The sequence below is a fragment of the Lithobates pipiens genome, unplaced genomic scaffold, assembly GCF_037356315.1.
Source record: "Lithobates pipiens isolate NorthernLeopardFrog02 unplaced genomic scaffold, aLitPip1_a1.2 Scaffold_19, whole genome shotgun sequence".
Lineage (NCBI taxonomy): Eukaryota > Metazoa > Chordata > Amphibia > Anura > Ranidae > Lithobates > Lithobates pipiens.
The window spans coordinates 203,483,330-203,505,461 of NW_027507764.1; the positions used below are offsets into that span (position 1 = coordinate 203,483,330).

The 22,132-nt window shown below is 39.3% G+C and overlaps 1 protein-coding gene across 1 annotated transcript in view; it reads right to left on the bottom strand.

The window, feature by feature from the left end:
• Nucleotides 1–22,132, bottom strand: part of POU6F2 (POU class 6 homeobox 2) — a 623,598-nt gene that overhangs the window by 2,524 nt on the left and 598,942 nt on the right. Inside the window, exons 8-9 of the mRNA XM_077491628.1 lie at nucleotides 14,276–14,444; nucleotides 1–3,219 (exon numbers count right to left, since the gene is read on the bottom strand). The exon at nucleotides 1–3,219 is cut by the window's left edge and continues 2,524 nt beyond it. Coding sequence (XP_077347754.1) covers nucleotides 2,715–3,219; nucleotides 14,276–14,444 — 674 coding nt within the window. The 3' untranslated portion in view covers nucleotides 1–2,714. The remainder of the gene's footprint in view (nucleotides 3,220–14,275; nucleotides 14,445–22,132) is intronic.

The window sequence follows — 22,132 nt, forward strand, 5'->3', positions numbered from 1 at the left end:
AACCCTGTCTAAAAATTTTATGCAGTTATAGCAACTGTTTTTTCTTTTTGGGATAAAGGATTTATATGAATGAATATTAACTGACCGTTATAAGCACCCCGGTCAGTGTTAAATGATTTGCCTCAACTCTCTATCTGCCAAATTTGCTCGACAACTTGGTAATTTAAAGGAAGTTGAAAAATAACAGATTAACTGGCCAGATCACCAGGTAAAAAAATCATCATAAAAAAAGAAAACTAGCCACTACATTAAATAATTGATAAGCAGCAATATAATACATTTTGTGTTTAATACCATTTTAATAAGCAATATATACTATTACAGCATTTAAAGCTAGCCTGCTTACAAATGCAGATGATGAAGCTAATGTTACTGATTATTGGCAAAGATGTACATATTAGTAGTAATCAAAAAACTGCTAGTCTTGTAATAGAGATACAGTGGGGTTGATTTACTAAAACTGGAGAGTGCAAAATCTGGTGCAGCTGTATATGGTAACCAATTAGTGTCTAACTTCAGCTTATTCAATTAAACTTTAACAAGAGCTGGAGCGCTTTGACATGTGATTTGACATGTCAAATCGTATGTCAAATCGACGGAAATTGCCATCAATGGCCCCATCCTAATCGGTGCGACGCCACATCTGCGGTGCTGCAGTTTTTTACTACTTTTTGCAATTTTATCTGCAATTTACATTGACATCTGTGCAGAAACCTGCACAGATGTCTCTGAAATCGCAGCTGGAATTGGGACTGACATGCGGGAGTGAAATCGTTTGAGTTCAGCTGAACTCGCACGGCCTCATTCCCACAGCTCAGTGTGAACATGGGTGAAAATCTGGAAGCTCATTGGTTTCAATACAGAGCTGCACCAGATTTTGCACTTTCCAGTTTTAGTAAATCAACCCCAGTATGAAAAACATGCCTCATGTCTTAAGCGTGTCTTTTTACTGCTAAATTCCAGAAATAAACTAAGAATACCCAGAGGATGGAACACTGAGCATGATTTGCTGAAGTGGAAAGGGCAGTGAATTGAGGTGATGGGGAAATTAAGGTTTCTTAGGCACAATTTACTATGAAGTAAAGTTGTGGACACTTTAATAATTTAACCATGCAGGTTATTTGCAAAAAATAGAGCTTCTTTTTCATATTAGGATGTTCATTATACAATGTAAACACAAGCTCCTATTATAGTAATCTGGACAAAGGTCACTTTATTTCACTGCACTTCACATTTCAGTGAGGGCTTCTTAAACATGGGATTCAGCATGCAGTTAGGTGAATTCAGATTATATTTGAGATCAGCTTGAGATACTTTCACAGGTTCTTCAGGCTTCCTTCTGACCAACAATTGAACATCTTTTAAGTTGCATCAAGCTAGGTCATGCTACTTATTCATTCCCATTGACTTGTATGGAAAGAAAAGAAGTTTTGACATAAACAAAAGCCCAAGTACACATGACCTAAATCGAGCATCTTGTGGTATATTGTAAGTCTCATGTATTTGATACACTTTGTAAAAGCATGATTCTCCTTATTACATCTCTGGCAAAGTTTGAATGTTGGGCTGTATCCTCTATAGGTGTGTTCCTAGTCAATATACTTACAAAATGTAAGTACAAGTACAAACGTAAAGTTTTTGAGTTAAAGTTTTGTATTATGTTTTCTGTGGATCCATGCAATTAAACTGTTTAATTACATAAAAAATAAAAATATATGACTAGTTGGTAAATATTTTTGTGAAAAACTGGCACATGAAAAATAAAAATCTTGGTCACATTAATTTAACAATGCACATGATTTTAAGTAGCTGTAATTAACATGGTAATATTCCTTCAGCCCTCTATTTGGTATAATCCAGGAACTGCCTCGTACTTCACCAGATTCTCAAAAAATTTCTTTGGCTAAGAGACTTTGGAAAGAAAATACAGAAAATGGTTGCAGAACGCAGTTGTGTTAACCTTATTTCTTCTCTAAGGTTTTCATTCATACAACATACACCAACAAGGGGAACCTTATTTGGCACTGTATGACATGAATCAAATATAACTCAATCTTTACATGTGTCAGGATGGAACCCACATATCATAGCCGCCATGTGAATAAACTGTTTGCCCCTTATATAGTCAACAAATTTAACTTTACAGTTTCCACAAACAATATGTGAGTTAGTGTGAACAAATGTTGTATGTGTTGCAATAAAACATAACTGAAAAAATACAAATTTTACTTTTTCTTACAGCAGACAGTGAACATGTGAAACAACTCATGATGCTTATTATAGAGAAGTCCAACAATCTAGTTTTGCAACACCATTTTTCTGGCTTTGGTTCATAGTGAAGATTCTAGTGAATGAGCACTTAAACCCTGAAAGTCTACAAATAATCCTCCAGGTGGCAGGCTTGTTTTTCTTTTTAGATAGATAAAAGATTCTCTTGGTTTTCAAACACTGTTCACATTGTCTTAATGTACAGAAAAATGAACACAGTTATTTGGTTTTTGTGAAGTCCATAGAAAAAATGTTTTTGTCTTTTTTTTCTGTTTAGGGCTACTAGCACATACACATACACACTTAGGTGTTGTGCATTGTATTTGGAAAACTCTTGAACACATGAATAAATTGTTCTGTCCACCTTTCTTTTTTTATTTTATTTTTTGTTTTGTTTACTTACAAGGCTGATGAACAGACATTTCAAAGAGTTCATTCTCAATGTTTTAGGAATTTTCTTCCATTGAATCTGTTAAGGATTCTATTGGAACTCCTGTGCCTGGTTCGTGTTGCTTTATTCGTTTTATTGTGTTCTTGAGGGCTTGCCGTTTGTTGCAGAACCACACTCGGACAACTTCCCGGTCATAGTTCAGTTTCTCAGCAATCTCTGTCATTTCCTGTCCTGAAGGGTGTGTGTTCTTCTCAAAATGGGCGTTCAAGATCTCCAGGGCCTGCGGAGTGAATGAAGTGCGCCTCTTGCGTTTTTTTGAAGGCTCGCTTCCGATAAATTCTGTGAGATTCTGCATACCTGCTCGATGGCGGGCCTCAGCCTCGGCCATCCACCTCTCAAGGACAGGCTTTATCTTCTGGGCACTTTTAGGGGTGATGTCCAGCTTTTCAAACCTGGCAGGATACAAAAGGCCAGGGTTCAGTTTGGCTGTCAGACTGCTAGCTATAGTGTTCTCTTGGGCTTCCTGTGGTAGGAAAAAGTGGCTTCTCAGGATGGTGTGTCTGAGGGGAAAATTGAAAAAGAAGAGTCTTACACTGTTGCTCTGCCAGGGTGGGACTTCCTGCCTGCCTAACTACTGGACTGGCAGAGGTAGTTAACAAGGACAATATGCTTCATTGTAACACATTAGCAGACATGCATGCATGATTTCAAATTGTCAAGCACCTAAAGCTATAAACTGAACATTTACTGCTTGAACAAAAGAAAAAGAATGGGAGTAGTAATACATTCATAAAATGCACACAACTATGCAGAAAATGTGTTTCCCTAATTGTATAACTTATTGTTGAAAAATATTTATAAAAATTAATGGGGTTAGTGAAAGACCATGCACTTATTCTTTTCAATGGTTTCAAGTATATTACATTTGTATAGAAAATCATGATTATGTGCATTTGTGTGTGAAACACTTCCTATACAAACTGGAGATTAGAAATGCACTTTATTTGATGAAAAACTATTTTGTTGAGTAGGGTGCTCTTTTCTTAACCTCCCTAGTAGTAATCCTGAGTGTGTCTCAGGGTTACATTTCAGTACCATTAGCGGTAACCACTCTTGGGACTGCATCGTAGAATCCTGGTACAGGTTACTTACCTTGTTCCCAGGATTTTGCAATGTTTCCTCACTGTGTCTGGCGGCCGGATCATCCACCCGATGTACTGTGTTCTGAGCTCTGTTCCCTGCGAGCGCTGTGACGCATGAGAACGAAGCCGGCGGGAATTTAAAAAAGTGAAAAAAAAAAACAGAACACCTACAGTACACTGTAATCTTACAGATTACATTACTGTATCTAATCATTTCCCCTCCTATTTGTCGCTAATGTTCTGTCTAGTGCCATGCATGCAGTTTTATATTATATATACTGTTCTTTCTGCCTGCAAACTTGAGAATGTCCATGGCAACCAAAAAGCATCCCTTTACGTCAAAAGCGGTTTTAGCGATAGTAAATTAGAATCACTTGCAGAATTGAGTGATAGAGATTTGTGGGCAAATGTGTCATCAGACACTGAAAGTGACGACAGGGACAATTCTGCGACTGCAAATTTCTGTGTTTTTGATTTGATAACATTATTGAATAAAATGTATTATTATTATTATATTTTTTTATAATTATTTATAGTTATTTATTATATTATAATTTTTGATTTCACGCTTCAAATTTTATCATACCTGGGATGTCTACTAGACTCTTTCTTGGACAGATTTTAAGTGAGTTATTTCTAAGAATTACAGGCCTGCAATATAAAACGCCAAATTTCCATGCGAAACAACATACCGCTTTGAGATGCAATAATCTGACATAATCATACCACCAGGGAGGTTAAAGGAGAAGTAGGGCCAAAACTTTTTTGGCCCTACTTTACCTGTAGATCATCGGAATGCACTTTGTTTTATCACTTCACTCAGTTGGTCCAAATTCTGGAAGGATCTTCAGGGACTTTAATGTCAGGATCCACCCAGATGCTTGACCAGCAGCTGACTCAAGCTCTCAGCATGCCACTGAGAGCCTGAACCAGCCATTCCTGCTCCCTCCACAGCCCAGTACTCCAGTGAGTGCTGGAGGGGCAGAGCACAGAGACAGTGACTGACAGTCACCGTATCTCTGCTCACTGAACAGCAAGAGCTGGTTAATTAGTGGTCATTGATCACTCGGTTCTCGGTGTAGAGGAGGCAGAAAACAGAGACAGATGCAGCATCGGATCAATGCTGCATCCACCTAGGTGAGAAAGATTGATCTTTTTTTTCAAAATCCACATTTCTCTTTTAAGGAAATAAATCACCTATGCTAGCACTAGCATAAACAGCCTTCTCATCTTTCCTGCCTGCTGACTTAAAGCCACTACACTGTCTATTCACTGCCCACCTATCAGGTTTCACTGCAAAATAATTGCTATGGGGGATTATGGGAAAGATCAGGGGGACTTCCTGTCGTAAGTTGATCAATGAAGTTCTAGAAGGAGCAACTAGAGTATTGTGTTGGGATTAGCAAAGAATGATTTTCTAGAAGCTATCTTTATGCTTATGAAACCTCTGTGCATGAAAATGATTTGTCATCAGTGTCTAGATTTCTGATTGTCACATAACTGGGCTATGGCAGGTTGTACTGCAGGAAACATAAAATTGGATTGTATGTTAAGAGTTCAGTGGGTGGGTGCAAGTGGGTGGGTGCAACTCAGTGAAAATGTGTATTTTCTTAACCTAGCTTAGTACAGAATGTACCAATCTATCCAGAATTGCCAAGCCCTAAAATGTTTGTATCTCTGAGATTTCAGTAATTACATTTTTCTGCAGTATGAGGCATTCTCTGCAGATCTCCTAAAATAATTATTTTATATCAGAATTCATCATGGAATATGAAATCATCACTTGGTTTTTGCATGCCTGTGGTTGTTGCTCAGAACTAGTCATTGTGGACATTATATCTTGTGTCTGGAGTTCCTGAAAAATCTACGACCTGGCACCCAGCTAAACTTGTTGACAACACCACATACTGTAATTCAAGTAACATTTTTAGTCAATCTGTATTTTAATTGGCAACAATAAATAAATTTGAAAGCCTCTAAAAAAAAAATAGTACCACATAGTTGTAGAATAGAAGCTTACAATAGCTTTGTAGTTGTTTGCAAGTCTGTTTACAGTTCACTTCAGCTGTATCTGTAAATTTCTCTGCTGACTTAAAGGGTCAGTTTGATTTCTTTTATGTGTGAATGAAAGACTCGCCGGTGTAGTTGTTCTGTAGACCATCTATGAATGTGAACTAGCTGCACAATCCTGTGAAATACATTTTTTTACTTATTGTGTGTGTTTTTTTTTATATAAAATCCAACAACTTTTAATTTTAGTATTATGGTATGACACATACCAAGGTGCATAGCTGATATGATTTGTCATCAAATGTTTTCCATATGTAGAAATGTTATTTATGCTTGTTTCAGTTTTTTTTTATATAAAGTTGCTTTGCCTTGTATAAGGCTGACTTGATCTAACGAACCCGAAATGTAGTTTGGACACATCAATAACCTGACCTCGTGCTAATAACAAATGCTTTCTCCCAGCTCTGGAGTATGTTATTAACCATATAATGTTAACTCTCCTCTATAAAGTTCTGTTGTTTGATATTGTTATACGTACTCTGTGATCCGTCTAACACCATGCTTTATCAGTATGATACTAGCATTTGACATTCTCAAAGGCAAATAGACTTTTTACTTTACAAGGAAATTTTACAAAGCTCTGGGAAAAGTGATACTTCCCTTGCAAAGTGAAATACCTATTTGACCTTTAAAAAATTAACTGCATAGTAGTACAACAAATTAAGACCTTTCTTACATGAATTTGGTTTATAACTAACAATTCACATTCTTGTATAAGCCAAACCATTTCTCTATAAAGAGAAACTATTTCCATCAACCTTCTAAAAATGCTAGCTGTTTGGTTGTCATACTGGCCCTACTTAGCCAGTCCCTGATCTGTAATAATGGTGTGATGTATGATGTATGGAGACACGGTTATTTATCTCTTGACAGAGTCTCTTAGAAAAGAAATGTACAGTATGTGTTTAGTTAGAATGGGCAATGCTAATGTTTTCTTCTCTTTTCAAAGTACATTAGCTTCTTTAGTGAGTGCAAAGAGCAATTGTTAATAATAATGGAGTAACTTCATTACAATCAGATTTTTTTTTTTTCTGAACAGATCAGTTATTATACTGTTAAGTTATAATTTTTTGTTATTTCAAGTTATTGTCCTCATTCCTCTTTGCAAACTATGCTAAATTAATAGATAATCTTTGTAGCAAAGTGATTATAAAGCTTAATTTTGTTTTAAAATAACTAATATCATACTTTCCCACTCTGTGCATATGTTTTGCACAGAGAAGCCCCAAACTTCCTCTTCTGGGGTCCCCCACCCAGAGTTTTGGGCTCCTCCTCTTCTTTGTCTTCCCCAATAGCAAACTGCTTGGATCCACATGAGCTGGGCTATGTGGATCCATAGACACACATAGAATGGCTCTGCCCCACCCTCTGGTCCCTCATCACATGCTTTGACTGACAGCAGCAGGATCCAATGGCTCCTACTGCTGCCAAGTCTACTGTGAGAAGAGAGAGAGACGAGGAGCTGCTGCACAAGGGCACAGCGTATGATCGAGCTTGGGCTTAGGTAAATGTTTAAGGTGTGGTTGGGGTGAGCAACATTTGAAAGGGTTTTTACCTCAATGCAGAGAATGCATTAAGGTAAAAAAAATTTTTTACCTTTAAAACCACTTTAAATTATTATTGGATAGCACCAATTATGGCGGCACAGTGGTGTAATGGCGGCACAGTGGTGTAGTGGTTAGCACTTTCACCTAGCAGTAAAAGGGTTGCTGGTTCAAATCCCAACCACGACACTACCTGCCTGGAGTTTGCATGTTCTCCCTGTGCCTGCGTGGGTTTCCTCCGGGTACTCCGGTTTCCTCCCACACTCCAAAGACATGCAGGTAGGTTAATTGGCTTCTGACCAAAATTGGCCCTAGTATATAAATGGGGACCTTAGATTGTGGGCTCCTTGAGGGTAGGGACCGATGTGAGTGTGCAATGTACAGGGATAGGGGTAGACACTCACTCAGGTTGAACTGGATGGACTGGTGTCTTTATTCAACCTTACTAACTATGAAACTATGAAACTATGAAACCAAAGCTGACCATAGATGGATCAACATTTGATACATCTATGGCCATTCCCTCAACAGAATTTTATCTAACAATAAAGTTCTGTCAACGGGACTGTTGGGAAATTTTAATTTGATCAGCAGGTGCAGCCAATTAGCTTCAGCTCTGATCAGTGTATTCTGAGGAAGCTACGCTGTCAGAATACAATAGCACATGCAAGGAAAATTCTTTCACCCACCTCACCTGTGTGGATGGTGGAATTCATTTTTTTTTTCAATCAGTCTACTGACTGATTGGAAAAAAAATACTCATCTAGGCCTAGCCTAATTTCAGGAATTGAATTCATGGGGAAATAGTCTTGCCTACTACAGAGTCATGAAATGAACAGTAAGCTCAGTGCTAAATTAACCAGAGCTGTAGTAGAGCAGCTAGAGTCCAAATTTGGATATTACAGCACTCTGATTGCAGTACTGGAACAATATATTTTAGAACCCAAGCCAAAAAAGCCAAAGAACCTCCTCCTATGACCTATGAACTACTTTAGCAGGACTTCTCCTAATGAAAGTGCCCAGGGCAGCCCCCCTTTTTTGCCTACCCCTAGGCCCAGCCCTGACACTGTATTTGCAGCAGTTAAGTTCACACCCTGCCTGCTCAGAAGATTGGAAGACCATCAAAACTAAGCAGCCTGCAGTGATGTCTGCAGATAATGCCCTCTTACTGAGATTGACAGAGAGTGGGACCAGAGACTGATATTTTGTAATCTGTCATCAGTAAATGTTATTATTCATTCTTTTTAACCATTTCAACCCCAGAAGAATTTACCCCCTTCCTGACTTTTTGCGATTCAGCACTGCGTTGCTTTAACTGACAATTGCGTGATCGTGCGATGTGGCTCCCAAACAAAATTGATATAGCAATCAGTGCTATAGAAATGCACTGATTCCTGTGTAAATGACACTGGCACTGAAAGGATTAACCACTAGGTGGCAGTGTAGGGGTTAAGTGTGTCCTGGGGCATGTTTCTAACTGTGGGGGGTGTAGATGTGTGTGACATGCCACTGATCTCTGCTCCGATCACAGGGAGCATAGATCAGTGACACTGTCACTAGGCAGAACAGGGTATCCCCGCGGTGGTCGAGTCCGTGGGACCCGCGACCTGACTCACGGAGCTTGCAGCGGGTGCGTGCACGCGTCCACTGGCCGCCTCTTAAAGGGCAACATACAGGTATGTGATTCTGCCTGTATGAGCCCTTCTGCAGATGTATATCGGTGTGAGGCGGTCAGCAATCGGTTAAATGTTAGTGTGTGTGTGTTATTTCACTGGTAGGGAAATTTTCTTTGGCGTCATTAGAAATAGACTTAAGATGGACAGAGCCAGGCAATTATAGATCTGATCATTACATTCTGAGATCAACTGTCATAGCACTACATTGCAATGCTTTACTCTTCAAGTAAAAATATGTTTAACATATTTTAATAAACCCTTGTTAATTTTTGGTTGCCAAGATTGCAGGAAGATCTTTAACCAATTCAGCCCCGAAAGGTTTTACCTCCTTAACCACTTCCCGACCAGCGCACGACGATGTACGTCGACAGAATGGCACGGGCAGGCATATTGGCGTACAGGTACGTCCAATATTCGATGCCGCCCTGCCATCGGGAGCGCGCCGCCGGCGGCGCGCTCCCGCGCTGGTCAGGACCCCCGTGAGTCCGGTCGCGGGACCCGCGGACTCGATCGCCGCGGGCATCCCCGCGATCGTCTCACGGAGCGGCCGAATGGAGGAAATGCTGTATAAGCAACATTTCTCCATTCTGCCTAGCAACTAGTGACGCTGATCTCTGCTCCATGTGATTGGAGCAGAGATCAGTGTACACTAAATGAAAGCCCAACCCCCCCACAGTTAGTAACACACCCCTAGGAACACTTAACCCCTACACTGCCACCCACTGGTTAACCCTTTCACTGCCAGTGTCATTTACACAGGAATCACTGCATTTATATAGCAGTGATTACTGTATAAATGACAATGGTCCCAAAAATGTGTCAAAAATGTCCGATGGGTCCCCCACAATGTCGCAGTCACAATAAAAATCGCAGATCGCCACCATTACTAGTAAAAAAAAAAAAAAAAAAATTATAAATTAAAATGCTATAAAACTATCCCTATTTTGTAAACGCTATAACTTTTGCGCAAACCAATCAATAATCACTTATTGCGATTTTTTTTTTACCAAAAATATGTAGAAAAATACGTATCGGCCTAAACTGAGGGAAAAAAATGTTTTTTTATATATTTTTGGGGGATATTTATTATAACAAAAAGTAAAAAATAATGCGTTTTTTTCAAAATTGTCGCTCTATTTTTGTTTATAGCGCAAAAAATAAAAACCGCAGGGGTGATCAAATACCACCAAAAGAAAGCTCTATTTGTGGGAAAAAAAGGACGTCAATTTTGTTTGGGAGCCACGTCGCACGACCGCGCAATTGTCAGTTAAAGCGATGCAGTGCCGAATCGCAAAAAGTGGTCTGGTCTTTGACCAGCAAAATGGTCCGGTCTGCAAGTGGTTAAAGACCAGGCCATTTTTTTGGGATGTGGCACTACATTATTTTAACTGACAATTGCACGGTCGTGTGACGATGTACCCAAATAAAATTGATGTATTTTTTCCTACAAATAGATCTTTCTTTTGGTGGTATTTGATAACCTCGGCGGTTTTTATTTTTTGTGCTATAAACAAAAATAGAGCATTTTGAAAAAAAAAAACATTTTTTACTTTCTGCTATAAAACAAATCCAATACAAAAATTTTAAAAATCAAATTTCTTCATCAAATTAGGCCAATATGTATTCAGCTACATATTTTTGGTAAAAAAAAATCCCAATAAGCATATATTGATTGTTTTGCCCAAAAGTTATCGCGTCTACAAATTTCGGGATATTATTATGCAATTTTTTTGTATTTTTTTTTATTTTTTACTAGTAATGGTGGCAATCAGAAATTTTTAGCAGGACTGCGACATTGCGGTGGACAAATCAGACACCTAACTGACACTTTTGATACTTTTTTGGGACCAGTGATCAGTGCTAAAAATATGCACTGTTACTGTACTAATGACACTGGCATGGAAGGGGTTAACATCAGTGGCTATCAAAGGGTTAAGTGTGCACCTAACTGGTACTTTCTAACTGTCTGAGAGATGGTCTGACTGGATGAAGACAGATATCTTAGCAGGAACACAAGATCACCATCTTCATCCCTGTCAGAATGGCGATCTGCCTTCTTTAAATAGTTCTGCCTCTCTAGGGGATGGTCGCAGGCATCCACTGTGTCCTATCAGCGTGCAAGCGTGCCTGAAGCAGCACGCGCATGCCACTCAGTGGCTATTGCATGAAATGACATATAGGTACGTGATTTCATGCAATAGAGCCGACCAGCCGCAGTAAATATGCGGTAGGAGGTTGGCAAGTGGTGAACGCTTTAAAACATTTACAAAATGTTCTCATCCCTGAGAATTTTCAATTAGTAAAGGAAGCAAGCCTCATGCAACCTGGAGGTTAAACATGATATGTGTTAATTTAAATTGCATGTGTATTAATGAAAAAGACATACTATTTTGGAAGCAATAATTTAACATATTAAATCATGTTTTAGAAAAGGAACACACTAGCAATCACATTCTAGAAAAACTTGCTTCATATTTAAAGTCATTGTGCTTAGTTTTTAATATTAGTGCTTAATCTATGTAAAATGCAATCTGCTAAATCATTACTAGGGAGGCAGTATTTAGATCATTGGTGTTCCCGATCTATGTTGATTCTTCACTACGTGATATTTGCTATAACAATATACAAGTCATGAAACAAATTTCCCAGCAGTGGTATCCTTGTATAGACCGAATAAAGGTTATTTTCTACAGGGAGGTATCTTATAAGAAAAAACAGTAGGGGATGCCATAGAAGTGAGAGGATCCTATGGAGCTTTTTGTATTTAACAACAATCAATGGGTTTTATGGAAAATCATTGAGAAAAATGTGAGCTGCAAGCTCACTACCCCATACTGATGTTATTTATAACCTTATTCTTAAACTGCGGGAAAAGTACACTTCTGTTCTACAGGGAATACATTAAAAATCTAAAGAGCGGATAAAGAGATGGAGCATTTCACGGATCACCAAGAACAAAATCCACTTAAATGAGCTGAGATTTGGTTGGCTTTTTGTGGAAGACTCCAAGGTCTTTAGAAACAATGAAACGCTCTTGGAAGTATCTATTGCTTTACTCATAAAGTTTATTGCAGCAATGTATTGTAGGATATGTATGTATATACAGAATATGATCAATAAGCTTGTTAAGATTAGGGATATCCATAGTCCTAGTAAACCAGACCTGCTGTGGGGTTCAATAATATTTGTATGTGTCTCAAAGAGGAATGCTGACATTATTTACTAAAGGATTAATTTTTATACTAGAAAGTGTGGCATTTGCTTCTATAATAGAAATATCTTCAATATTTAGTTATTTCGATATTGAGTTTAGTGCACCAGGGCCGTTATTATAATTTGGTTGTAGCTCTCATAGCACTCAATACTCATTTGGTTATAGCACTCAGATGTTCATAGGCATAAATCAATGTTTTAGAGAGGGTTACCAGCACATTGGGGTTGATTTACTAAAGGCAAATAGGCGGCTATCCTTGCAAAGGAAGTAACATTTTGCAAGGGAATTTCACCCAGAGCTTAATGAATGCAATGACATTTTATTTTGCAAAGAATATCCAACAGGGTGCAAGGAAAAAAAAATAAAGAACATGATTTTTGCTTGCATATAAATTTGATTATAGAAGTCAGCAGAGATCCACATCATCCACTAAGCTTCTGGGGAAAATGCCCTTGTAAGATGCAACTTCCATTGGAAAGTAAACAGTCTATTTGCCCTGTGCACACTTACAAACAACAGAATTATTGATTGCATAGGGTTGTATGATGGGAGTCAGCGGAGCTTAAAGAGGAAGTAAACTCTCCCACTCTGATACTTCTTTTCATTTAGTCCATTATAATAAGTCATTATCAGACTATAGCCACTGTAATCCAGCCCAAATCGCATATTACTTACTGTTTAAAGAAACTTTAAAACACTTGTTTCCAGGGGTTCACAGTGGAGTGTATTTCCGCCCTTACATTGAGCACTTCCCGTACTGTTAACCAAGCCTCCTTCTCAATCCAACGTTTCTATGGCAACCCTGCTTCCCTGTTCATAGCTTACTTGTTTATTTCATAGTATTTATACATACATTTATACATATACATAGTAAGACTGCAGTAATGTCCAAGTTTAGACTGTATGTCATGTCACATGGTCACATGGTGTGTAGGAGGAAGCTCTGAGTGATTAGCACTGAGTTCAGTGTTGTGCCGTAGGAAGTCCTGATAACAGATAGATAAGACATAGAGAGTGTGCCTTAAATCAGGGGAGATCTGGGCATTCTCAGTGACTTCAGTCTACAGAACAACAAGGATTACAACAATACTAAGCAAGTAAGGAGATATCTACAAGCAGTGTTCATTAGGGTTTTTTATGCTGATTTGCATGGGAGAAAGTTGTGGAGGAGGGTTTACAACCACTTTAACCTTATTCACTAAGCTTTTTGTAAAATTCCCTGGCAAAGTGCAACTTCCTAGGAAAATGAACAGTCTATTTGCCTTTAGTGTATTATTCCAAAATTACCTGAACTGAATAGGAAAATACTGTTCAGTGCACAGTTTGCAATTTTAATCTAAAATGTATAATTTCTAATAAAAGTACTTCAAGTTGCCAAACTATAAAGTAATATCATAAAGTTCTAGTATGAATCACATACTAGCACATTATGAAATACTTACCTTAGAACGAAGCCCTCAAGCAGTGCGCTGTTACCGCAGACAGGGCTTCAATCTTCACCCGGTCTTCATTCCAGGTCCGCGGGCAAATTGAATGGCTGAGCCATGATGACGTCACTCCTGAGCATGCTCGCAGGAGTAATGCCCATAGCACAGTGCTCTAAAGGATTAGCGCAGATATGCCATTCCTTCACAGTGCATGTGCTGGTGACGTTACAGGCTGCCAAAAGAACAAATATCTCCTGAATGGTGTGCGTTTAAGAGATATTAATTTTACCTACAGGTAAGCTTTATTATAAGCTTACCTGTAGGTAAAAATCGCAAAGCAGACTTTACTACTGCTTTAAGTATATGCTTTTCATTATAGTATGAAAAGTGTACCTATAGTATTGCCTTTTTGACAGATAACAGGTCATGAATATTATTGTAACAGTTCTTATTCAAAAGGAGATAATGCATGCAGAACTAATAAACATTCATGCAGCAAATGGATAACTGATGAGGAGTGAAGCCGATCTAGCAAGTCCTTACCTACAGATTGCAGATTGACTATAGGCTGGACCCTCTGTTGCACTCAAAGCCTGTCCCACTTGTGTTTGTGTCAGACCAAGGGAAAGACGTCGTATTTTAAATGCTTTAGCAAACTCTCTTATTTCTTCCAGATTTACTCCATCAACTTCAGTACTGGCTGTCTGCGGATCTTAAAAAAAAAAAGACAGAGGGGCCATTTATGAAATAACTGAAATGTATTTTGGTGCATTACTAACACTTATACTTATAGTTTTTCATATAGTAAGAAATGTTATCTCCAGGTGCTTCTCCTTTTCTAGTCTTTTTCTAACCTGAAAAATTACATTCTATAATTTTCTATAGGTTTTCACAGGCTAAATACCAACGATCCATTTTTCCTTATAAAATTTGCCCTAAAATGTAATTGTTAGAATGACAACAAATTCATTGATTATACAATAGTGTGTAATTGCAAGAGTAAATGAATGTATGTACATTTTGGAATGTTCTTCTTGCAGTTTCTATTTTAATGTTATCAGTTTCGAGATAAAATACAGCCACATTATATGTTCTTATTGAGTACATCGTTCAGCAAAGAGACACAAGCAGCCAACGCAGCTTGTGTCTCTAATTGTAGATACATGCTAGGTGAGGAAGATTCCTTTGGTGCCAGATAATGCTGTCAATTTAAGACTTATCAAGGGAAATAACATAGCTGCTGGAAGCCAAAAGTTTATTTTTTTTTCCCAGTAACTGATCCTTGACTAGGAAATATATTTTTGTAATGGTTCATAAATGTATGGCAAGTATCAGTTTCAGACAGTTAAGCATGCTGTTGAAATGCATTACAGTAAACTGTATTACCTGCAAAATGTCCCCCCCCCCACCATTGTTTTAGTCAGTCTTGTGATCTAGACACCTGTACCAGAGATCTTTACCATATTTTGGACCGTCATTGTTTTTAATCAGTACAATTTGGTCCAAGACACATTCCTCAGCTTCTTAATTATATGGTGAAGGAGCAGCAGCATGTTGATAATCAGTCACCATGCTCATTCTGCTCTCTTGTCATGTCAGCAAGTCCCTGTGTTAGGGTGACAGCACTGTGTTCCGTGCATTAGATTGCAGTAAAGTCTGATTGGTTCCTAGTGCTGATCATCCATCTCTTAGCCCTTGTACACACAGTCGTTAGCACTCTAGCGCCTGCAAAGCGCCTCAGTGTGAAAGGGGCCTAAGTATTAAAACTGCTGTTTAATAATTAAAAATACCAGCCTAGCTACTTACACTGGTTGCACTTTGGAATTCACTTAAATATTTTATAATCAGTAAGAGAACTACGTCAATTGTTTTATATATCTGCTTTGAGTTCAGCTTTGAAATGCAAGTGTTTCTTGTAAGGTGGCAACCAGTCAAAACGTGTATGTATGGACCATGTTTATAAAGCAGTAAATGTGACATTTTCCAGACATTCACTGCAGGTGAATCTTCCTCTGCATGTTTTTAAACTGCAGTGATTGATTCACATGTAGTGAATGTTTGGTAATTTTCACATTCACTGCTTTATAAATATTCCCCTTAGCTGATTCCCGACCGGCTCCTGCACATATACATCAGCAGAATGGCACGGCTGGGCAAAGTAACGTACCCGTACGTTACTTTGAATTCCCTACCTGCCGAGAGCTCTGTGACCGGGTTCCGCGGACTCAATCGCTGCGGGGATACCCGCAGTCGTGTTACGGAGCTCAAGAATGGGAGATGCCATTGTAAACAGCATTTCCCCGTTCTGCCTAGTGACAGCACACTGATCGTCTGCTCCCTGTCATCGGGAGCAGCGATCAGTGTGGTGTCACACACAGCCACGCCCCCATACAGTTAGAAACATGCCCCTAGGAACACTTAATCACTACACTGCCACCTAGTGGTTAAACCCTTCCCTGCCAGTGACATTTTTACAGTAATCAATGCAATTTTATAGCATCGATCGTAGTAATGCCAATGGTCCCAAAAATGTGTCAAAATTGTCCGATGTGTCCACCATAATGTCACAGTCATAATAAAAATTGTTGATCGCGGCTCCTTACTAGTAAAAATAAATGAATAAAAATGCCATAAAACTATCCCTTATTTTGTAGAGGCTATAACTTTTGCACAAACCAATCGCTTATTGTAATGTTTTTAATGAAAAATATGTAGAAGAATATGTATTGGCCTAAACTGGGGGAAAAAACTTTTTTATATATATTTTTGGGGGATATTTACTATAGCCAAAAGTAAAAAATAATGCGTTTTTTTCAATATTGTCGCTCTCTTTTGTTTATAGCGCAAAAGAAAATGCAGAGGTGACCAAATAGCGCCAAAAGTAAGCTCTATTTGTGGGAAAAAAAAGGATGCCAATTTTGTTTGGGAGCCACGTCGCACGACAGCGCAATTGTTAGTTAAAACAGTGTCGAATCACAAAAAACGCGCTGGTCAGGAAGGGGGTAAATCCTTCTGGGTTGAAGTGGTTAATGTGTGTGTTTAACCCAAACTCTAGCTGTTAAACATTAACCAAGCAGATTAACTAGATGGCCATGTTTGGCATGTTTATTCCCTGGAATGGTACCCTCCCCACATTAATGACATGGCTTAAAAAACAAAAAGGCTGGATGCTCAATGCCAGCCCCCAAAATCCACACCAGACACTTATTCTAAATGAGGGTCTGGTGTGGATTTTTAGGGGGGGCCAGGCAATAAATACAAAAAAAAATGTGTTTTCCCCCCAAAATCCATATTAGACCTCTTTTCTTGATAACAGTCTAGTATGGATTTAGAGGTGAGCCCAAAATCCATTCTATAACCTCTTCCAGGCATGTAGCCTACCTGACAAGGAAAAGGAGGGGCAGTGAGCGGGTGCCTCCCTGAACCATATTAAGCCACATGCCCTCATACCTAGAGGCAGGGCTCCTCTTGACAAGGAACCATGTCCCGATGATAATGGGGATAATGGGACAAGGGCCTCATCCCTACATCCCTGGGTCTGCAGGCTGACTTCTGGAAGTCCCCATTAGAAGATGGGGCATCAGATATATGCCCTTTCCATGACATTGGCTGTTCGCCAGTTCACCGAACAGCGAACAATTCTGGGTGTTCGCGGCAAATTCAAAAGCCGCAGAACACCCTTTAAATGTCGATGGGAGAAATCAAAAGTGCTAATTTTAAAGGCTTATATGCATGGTATTGTCATAAAAAGTGTTTGAGGACCTGGGTCCTGCCCCAGGGGACATGTATCAATGCAAAAAAAGTTTGAAAACATCAGTTTTTCCGGGAGCAGTGATTTTAATAATGTTTAAAGTGAAACAATAAAAGTGTAATATTCCTTTAAATTTCGTACCTGGGGGGTGTCTATAGTATGCCTGTAAAGGGGTGCATGTTTCCCGTGTTTACAACAGTCTGACAGAAAAATGAAATTTCTAAAGGAAAAAAGTAATTTAAAACTACTCTCGGCAATAATGAATTGTCGGTCCGACAATACACATAGCAGTTTGTTGATAAAAACGGCATGGAATTTCCCCACAGGGGAACCCCAAACCAAAATTTGAAAAAATATGCGTGGGGGTCCCCCTAAATTCCATACCAGTCCCTTCAGGTCTGCTATGTATATTAAGGGCAACCCCATGCCAAAATATAATAAAAAATGGCGTGGGGGTCCCCCTCAAAATTCATACCAGACCCTTCAGGTCTGGTATGGATTTTAAGGGGAACCCTGTGCAAAAATGTAGAAAAAAATGGCGTGGGGTCCCCCAAAAATCCATACCAGACCCTTATTCGAGCACGCAACCTGGCTGGCCACAGGAAAGATCGCCCCCCCCCCCTCCTGAACCATACCAGGCCGCATGCCCCCCACACACTTTTTTGTGGGGAAATTCAATGCCGTTTTTATCAATTAACTGTTATGTGTATTGTCGGACCGACAATTCATTATAGCCGCGAGTATTTTTAAATGACTTTTTTTCCTTTAGAAATGTCATTTTGCTGTCAGACTGTTCTAAACACGGGAAACATGTGCCCCTTTACAGGCTTTTTCATGTTTGTGTCCCATAGACTTTAACGGTGTTCGCGTGTTTGAAGACATTTTTTTGCCTATTCACATGTTCTGGATGCAAACCGAACAGGGGGGTGTTCGGCTCATCCTTATCCATGATCAATAATCATGTACAATGCCCTGATGATCCATTGAAACAGACACAACAACCTACACTGACAATCCTCTCCTGCCGGACCAAGCCTGTCAATAATTTACAAATATAGCAAAAAAGCATAACATTCATAGAAACATAGCATTCATAATATAAAAAGAAAACAAATGCAGCCATCATATCTAAACTTTGGTAAGCTGCAATATAATACATTTTGTTTAGAGGTTTAATACCTATAAGCAATTTGCCTCTTTAGACATTCTGGGGTTGATTTACTAACGCAAATAGACGGTGCACTTCGTGCAGTTGCTCCAGAGTTCAGAAAATGAAGGGAAGCTCTGCTGACTTCCATTGTTCAATCTAATACAGGCAAAAATGCATTTTGTACATGTTCCTTGCATGTGATTGGGTATTCTTTGCAAAGTGAAGCTTTACCACTCTAACCAAAAGCTCAGAACTACATCAACTGATTATTTCACGGTATTTATCAGGAGGAAATTGAAGAACATCTGCTCCCAGACCTCCTCTGCTGTCAATGATGTCCAATGCACCAAGCTCTGAACGTTTCCAGCTTGAGAGCTGTCATTTCCTGGCTGCTGTGGCCAGGGATGCAGCTAATCAAACATGATCAATGCTTGATTAGCTGTACGTGAGGACAGGGGAGAGATTGTAGGGTCTAATACACTCCTGATGTCTGCAAAGATATGATCTGTCACCTCACCAATACATAGAGGGCTTAATAGCTGGGACTGCAGGAGCCCAGCGCCAAATTCAAAAAGTGAAAAAAACAAAACACATACAGTACACTGTAATCTTACAGATTACATTACTGTATCAATTTATTCACATCCCTTTTGCCCCTAATGCTTTTCCAAGTGTCCTGCATGCAGTTTTATATTACCATAGTTATTGGCGTATAACACGCAGAGGCATATAACACACACATTTATTTTAAGATGGAAGTTTCAGGAAAAAAACTTTAAATAAGGAACCTTGAAGCAAAATAAGGGTCAGTGCCCATCTGCAGCCTCACCATTGCCATCAATGCAGCCTCATCAGTCCACATCAATGCAGCCTCACAAGTGCCATCAATGCAGCAGCCTCCCCATTGCCTTCAAAGTAGCAGCCTCACCATTGCCATCAGTGCAGCCTGATCGATGCCCACCTGCAGCCTAGAGAGGACAGGGAGGAGGGTGGGATGAGCGCCGACAGAATACATACAGTGAGAATCTCATATGATAGACAGAACAGTGGTCCAATGGCAGCCCAGGAGACGGGACTTCCTATTACAGAGGTCAGTAATTAAACAGGAAATTCTCACTATATGTAGTCTGATAGCGCTCGACCTGCCCCCTCCCTGTCCCCTCCGAGGCAGCAAAAATGTAAGTATTGCGTATAACACACACGCGCTATTTGCACCAGATTTTCAGGGTGAAAAGTGCGTGTTATACACTAATAAATACAATATATATTCTGTTATTTCTGCCTGGAAACTTTAGATTGTCTATGGCAACCAAAAAGTGTCCCTGTACATCAAAAGCGGTTTTAGAGCAGCTAGAAAACAGTGATAGTAAATTAAAATAACTTGCAGAATTGAGCGATAGTGAATCATGGGGAAATTTGTCATCAAACACCGAAAGTAACGACAGTGACAGTTCTGCAACTGAGCAAAGTTCAGTGTTTTTGATTTGATTACATTATTTAATAAATTTTATTATTAATATATTATTATTTGTTATAATTATTTATTTATTATAATATTATTTATGATTTTGTGTTTTAAATGTTATCATACCCGGGATGTCTACTAGACTCTTGTTTGGACAGATTTAAGTAAGTTATTACTAAGAATTCAAGGTCTATGATATAAAATGCCAAATTTCCATGCAAAACAATGTACCGCTTTGAGAGGCAAAAATCTTACATAATCATACCACCAGGGAAGTTAAAGGGTCGATGATTAAAAATTTTGGATACCATAATTTTTCACCATTTGCAGGAGCACAGTTTTGACACTTAACATAATCGATATCCATTTACCCTACACTACCCAAGCTTTTATTATGTCCAAAATATTGAGGATTATATTGTGTTTCTGTGCAATAAAATACAGTTTAGTATATGATAATCAGTTACGCAATTATCCCACAACATAAAAACGTATATATTATATTTTTATTCTACCAGGCCTCTGCTTAACCACTTCAATACCAGGCACTTAGACACCTTCCCGCCCAAGCCAATTTTCAGCTTTCAGTGCTGTCGTAATTTGAATGACAATTGCGCGGTCATGCTACACTGTACCCAAGCACAGTTTTTATCATTTTGTTCCCACAAATAGAGCTTTCTTTTTGTGGTATTTGATCACCTATTCGATTTATTTTTTGCGCAACAAATAAAAAAAGACATTTTGAAAAAAAACACGTTTTTCTTTGTTTCTGAATTTTTTTTGTAAATAAGTACGTTTTCTTCTTCAATGATGGACACTGATATGGCTGCACTGACGGGAACTGATAAGGCGGCACTGATGGGCAGCAATGACGTGGCACCAAGGACGTGGCACTGATGAGGGGGCACTGATGGGCACCGATGATGGGCACTGATAGGTGGCACTGATGGACATTGATAGGTGGAACCAATCAGCACTGATAGGTGGCACTGATGGGCACTCATAGGTGGTACTGACGTGCACTCATAGTTGCCACTGATGGGCACTCATAGGCAGCACTGATGGGTACTTATAGGTGGCAATGATGGGTACTTATGAGTGGCACTGATAGGTGGCACGGATGGGCACTGATGGACACTGATAGGTGGGCATGGATGAGCACTAAAGGGTGGCACTGATGACACTGATGGGTGGCATTGCTGGGCATTAGTTAATTTATCAGTTAATTATGGTGCAGTCAGTGCCCATTTGTGTGCACTGATTGGCACAGATTGAGCACAGATTGGGCCCATGGGGGATGTACCTGGCCATCCACATGTTGCACCCTTCCGTGGTGGTCCTGGCGGCTTCCCTGGTGGTTCAGTGTGGGCATCTGAGGGGGGCTGGGCTGATACATAATCAGTGCAGACCCCCCATCAGGAGAGCCACCGATCGGCTCTCCTCTACTTGCACCTGTCAGGCGCAAGTGAGGAAAAGCCGTTCAACAGCTTTTCCTGTTTATCAGCCTTGTCCAATCATGGATAACTGAACCACCACACGGCTGTCATTTTGCTATAGGCCAGGCAGGACGTGGTTAAATATATCATTTTTTGGGGGGCGGGGAGGGGTTTAAGTAATATTATAACTAAAAATGCAGCTTTTTACGCGTGTTCAAAAAAACGTTGGCCAAAAAGAGAAAAATAATGCAGCCACCACATTTAAGAATGTGTAAGTTGCAATAAAGTACATTTTGTTTTTGGGTTTAATACCACCTTAAGGTTGGCCGAAGATATGAAAAATTCTCACTTTTAATGATGGGCAATGAGACAGCTGCCTGTCCTTGAACAGCTTGTTGTACTACAGCAGAGAAAATTTAGGATGCCAATGTGTACTACTTAAAGTGGTTGTAAACCCCCTGAGACATTTTTACATATAGGTAAGCCTATAATAAGGCTTACCTATATGTACTGAAAATATCTCCTAAATGTGCGCCATTTAGGAGATATTTACCTTGTAGTGTGCGGATGATATCATTGGCGGGTCATAATACAAGAT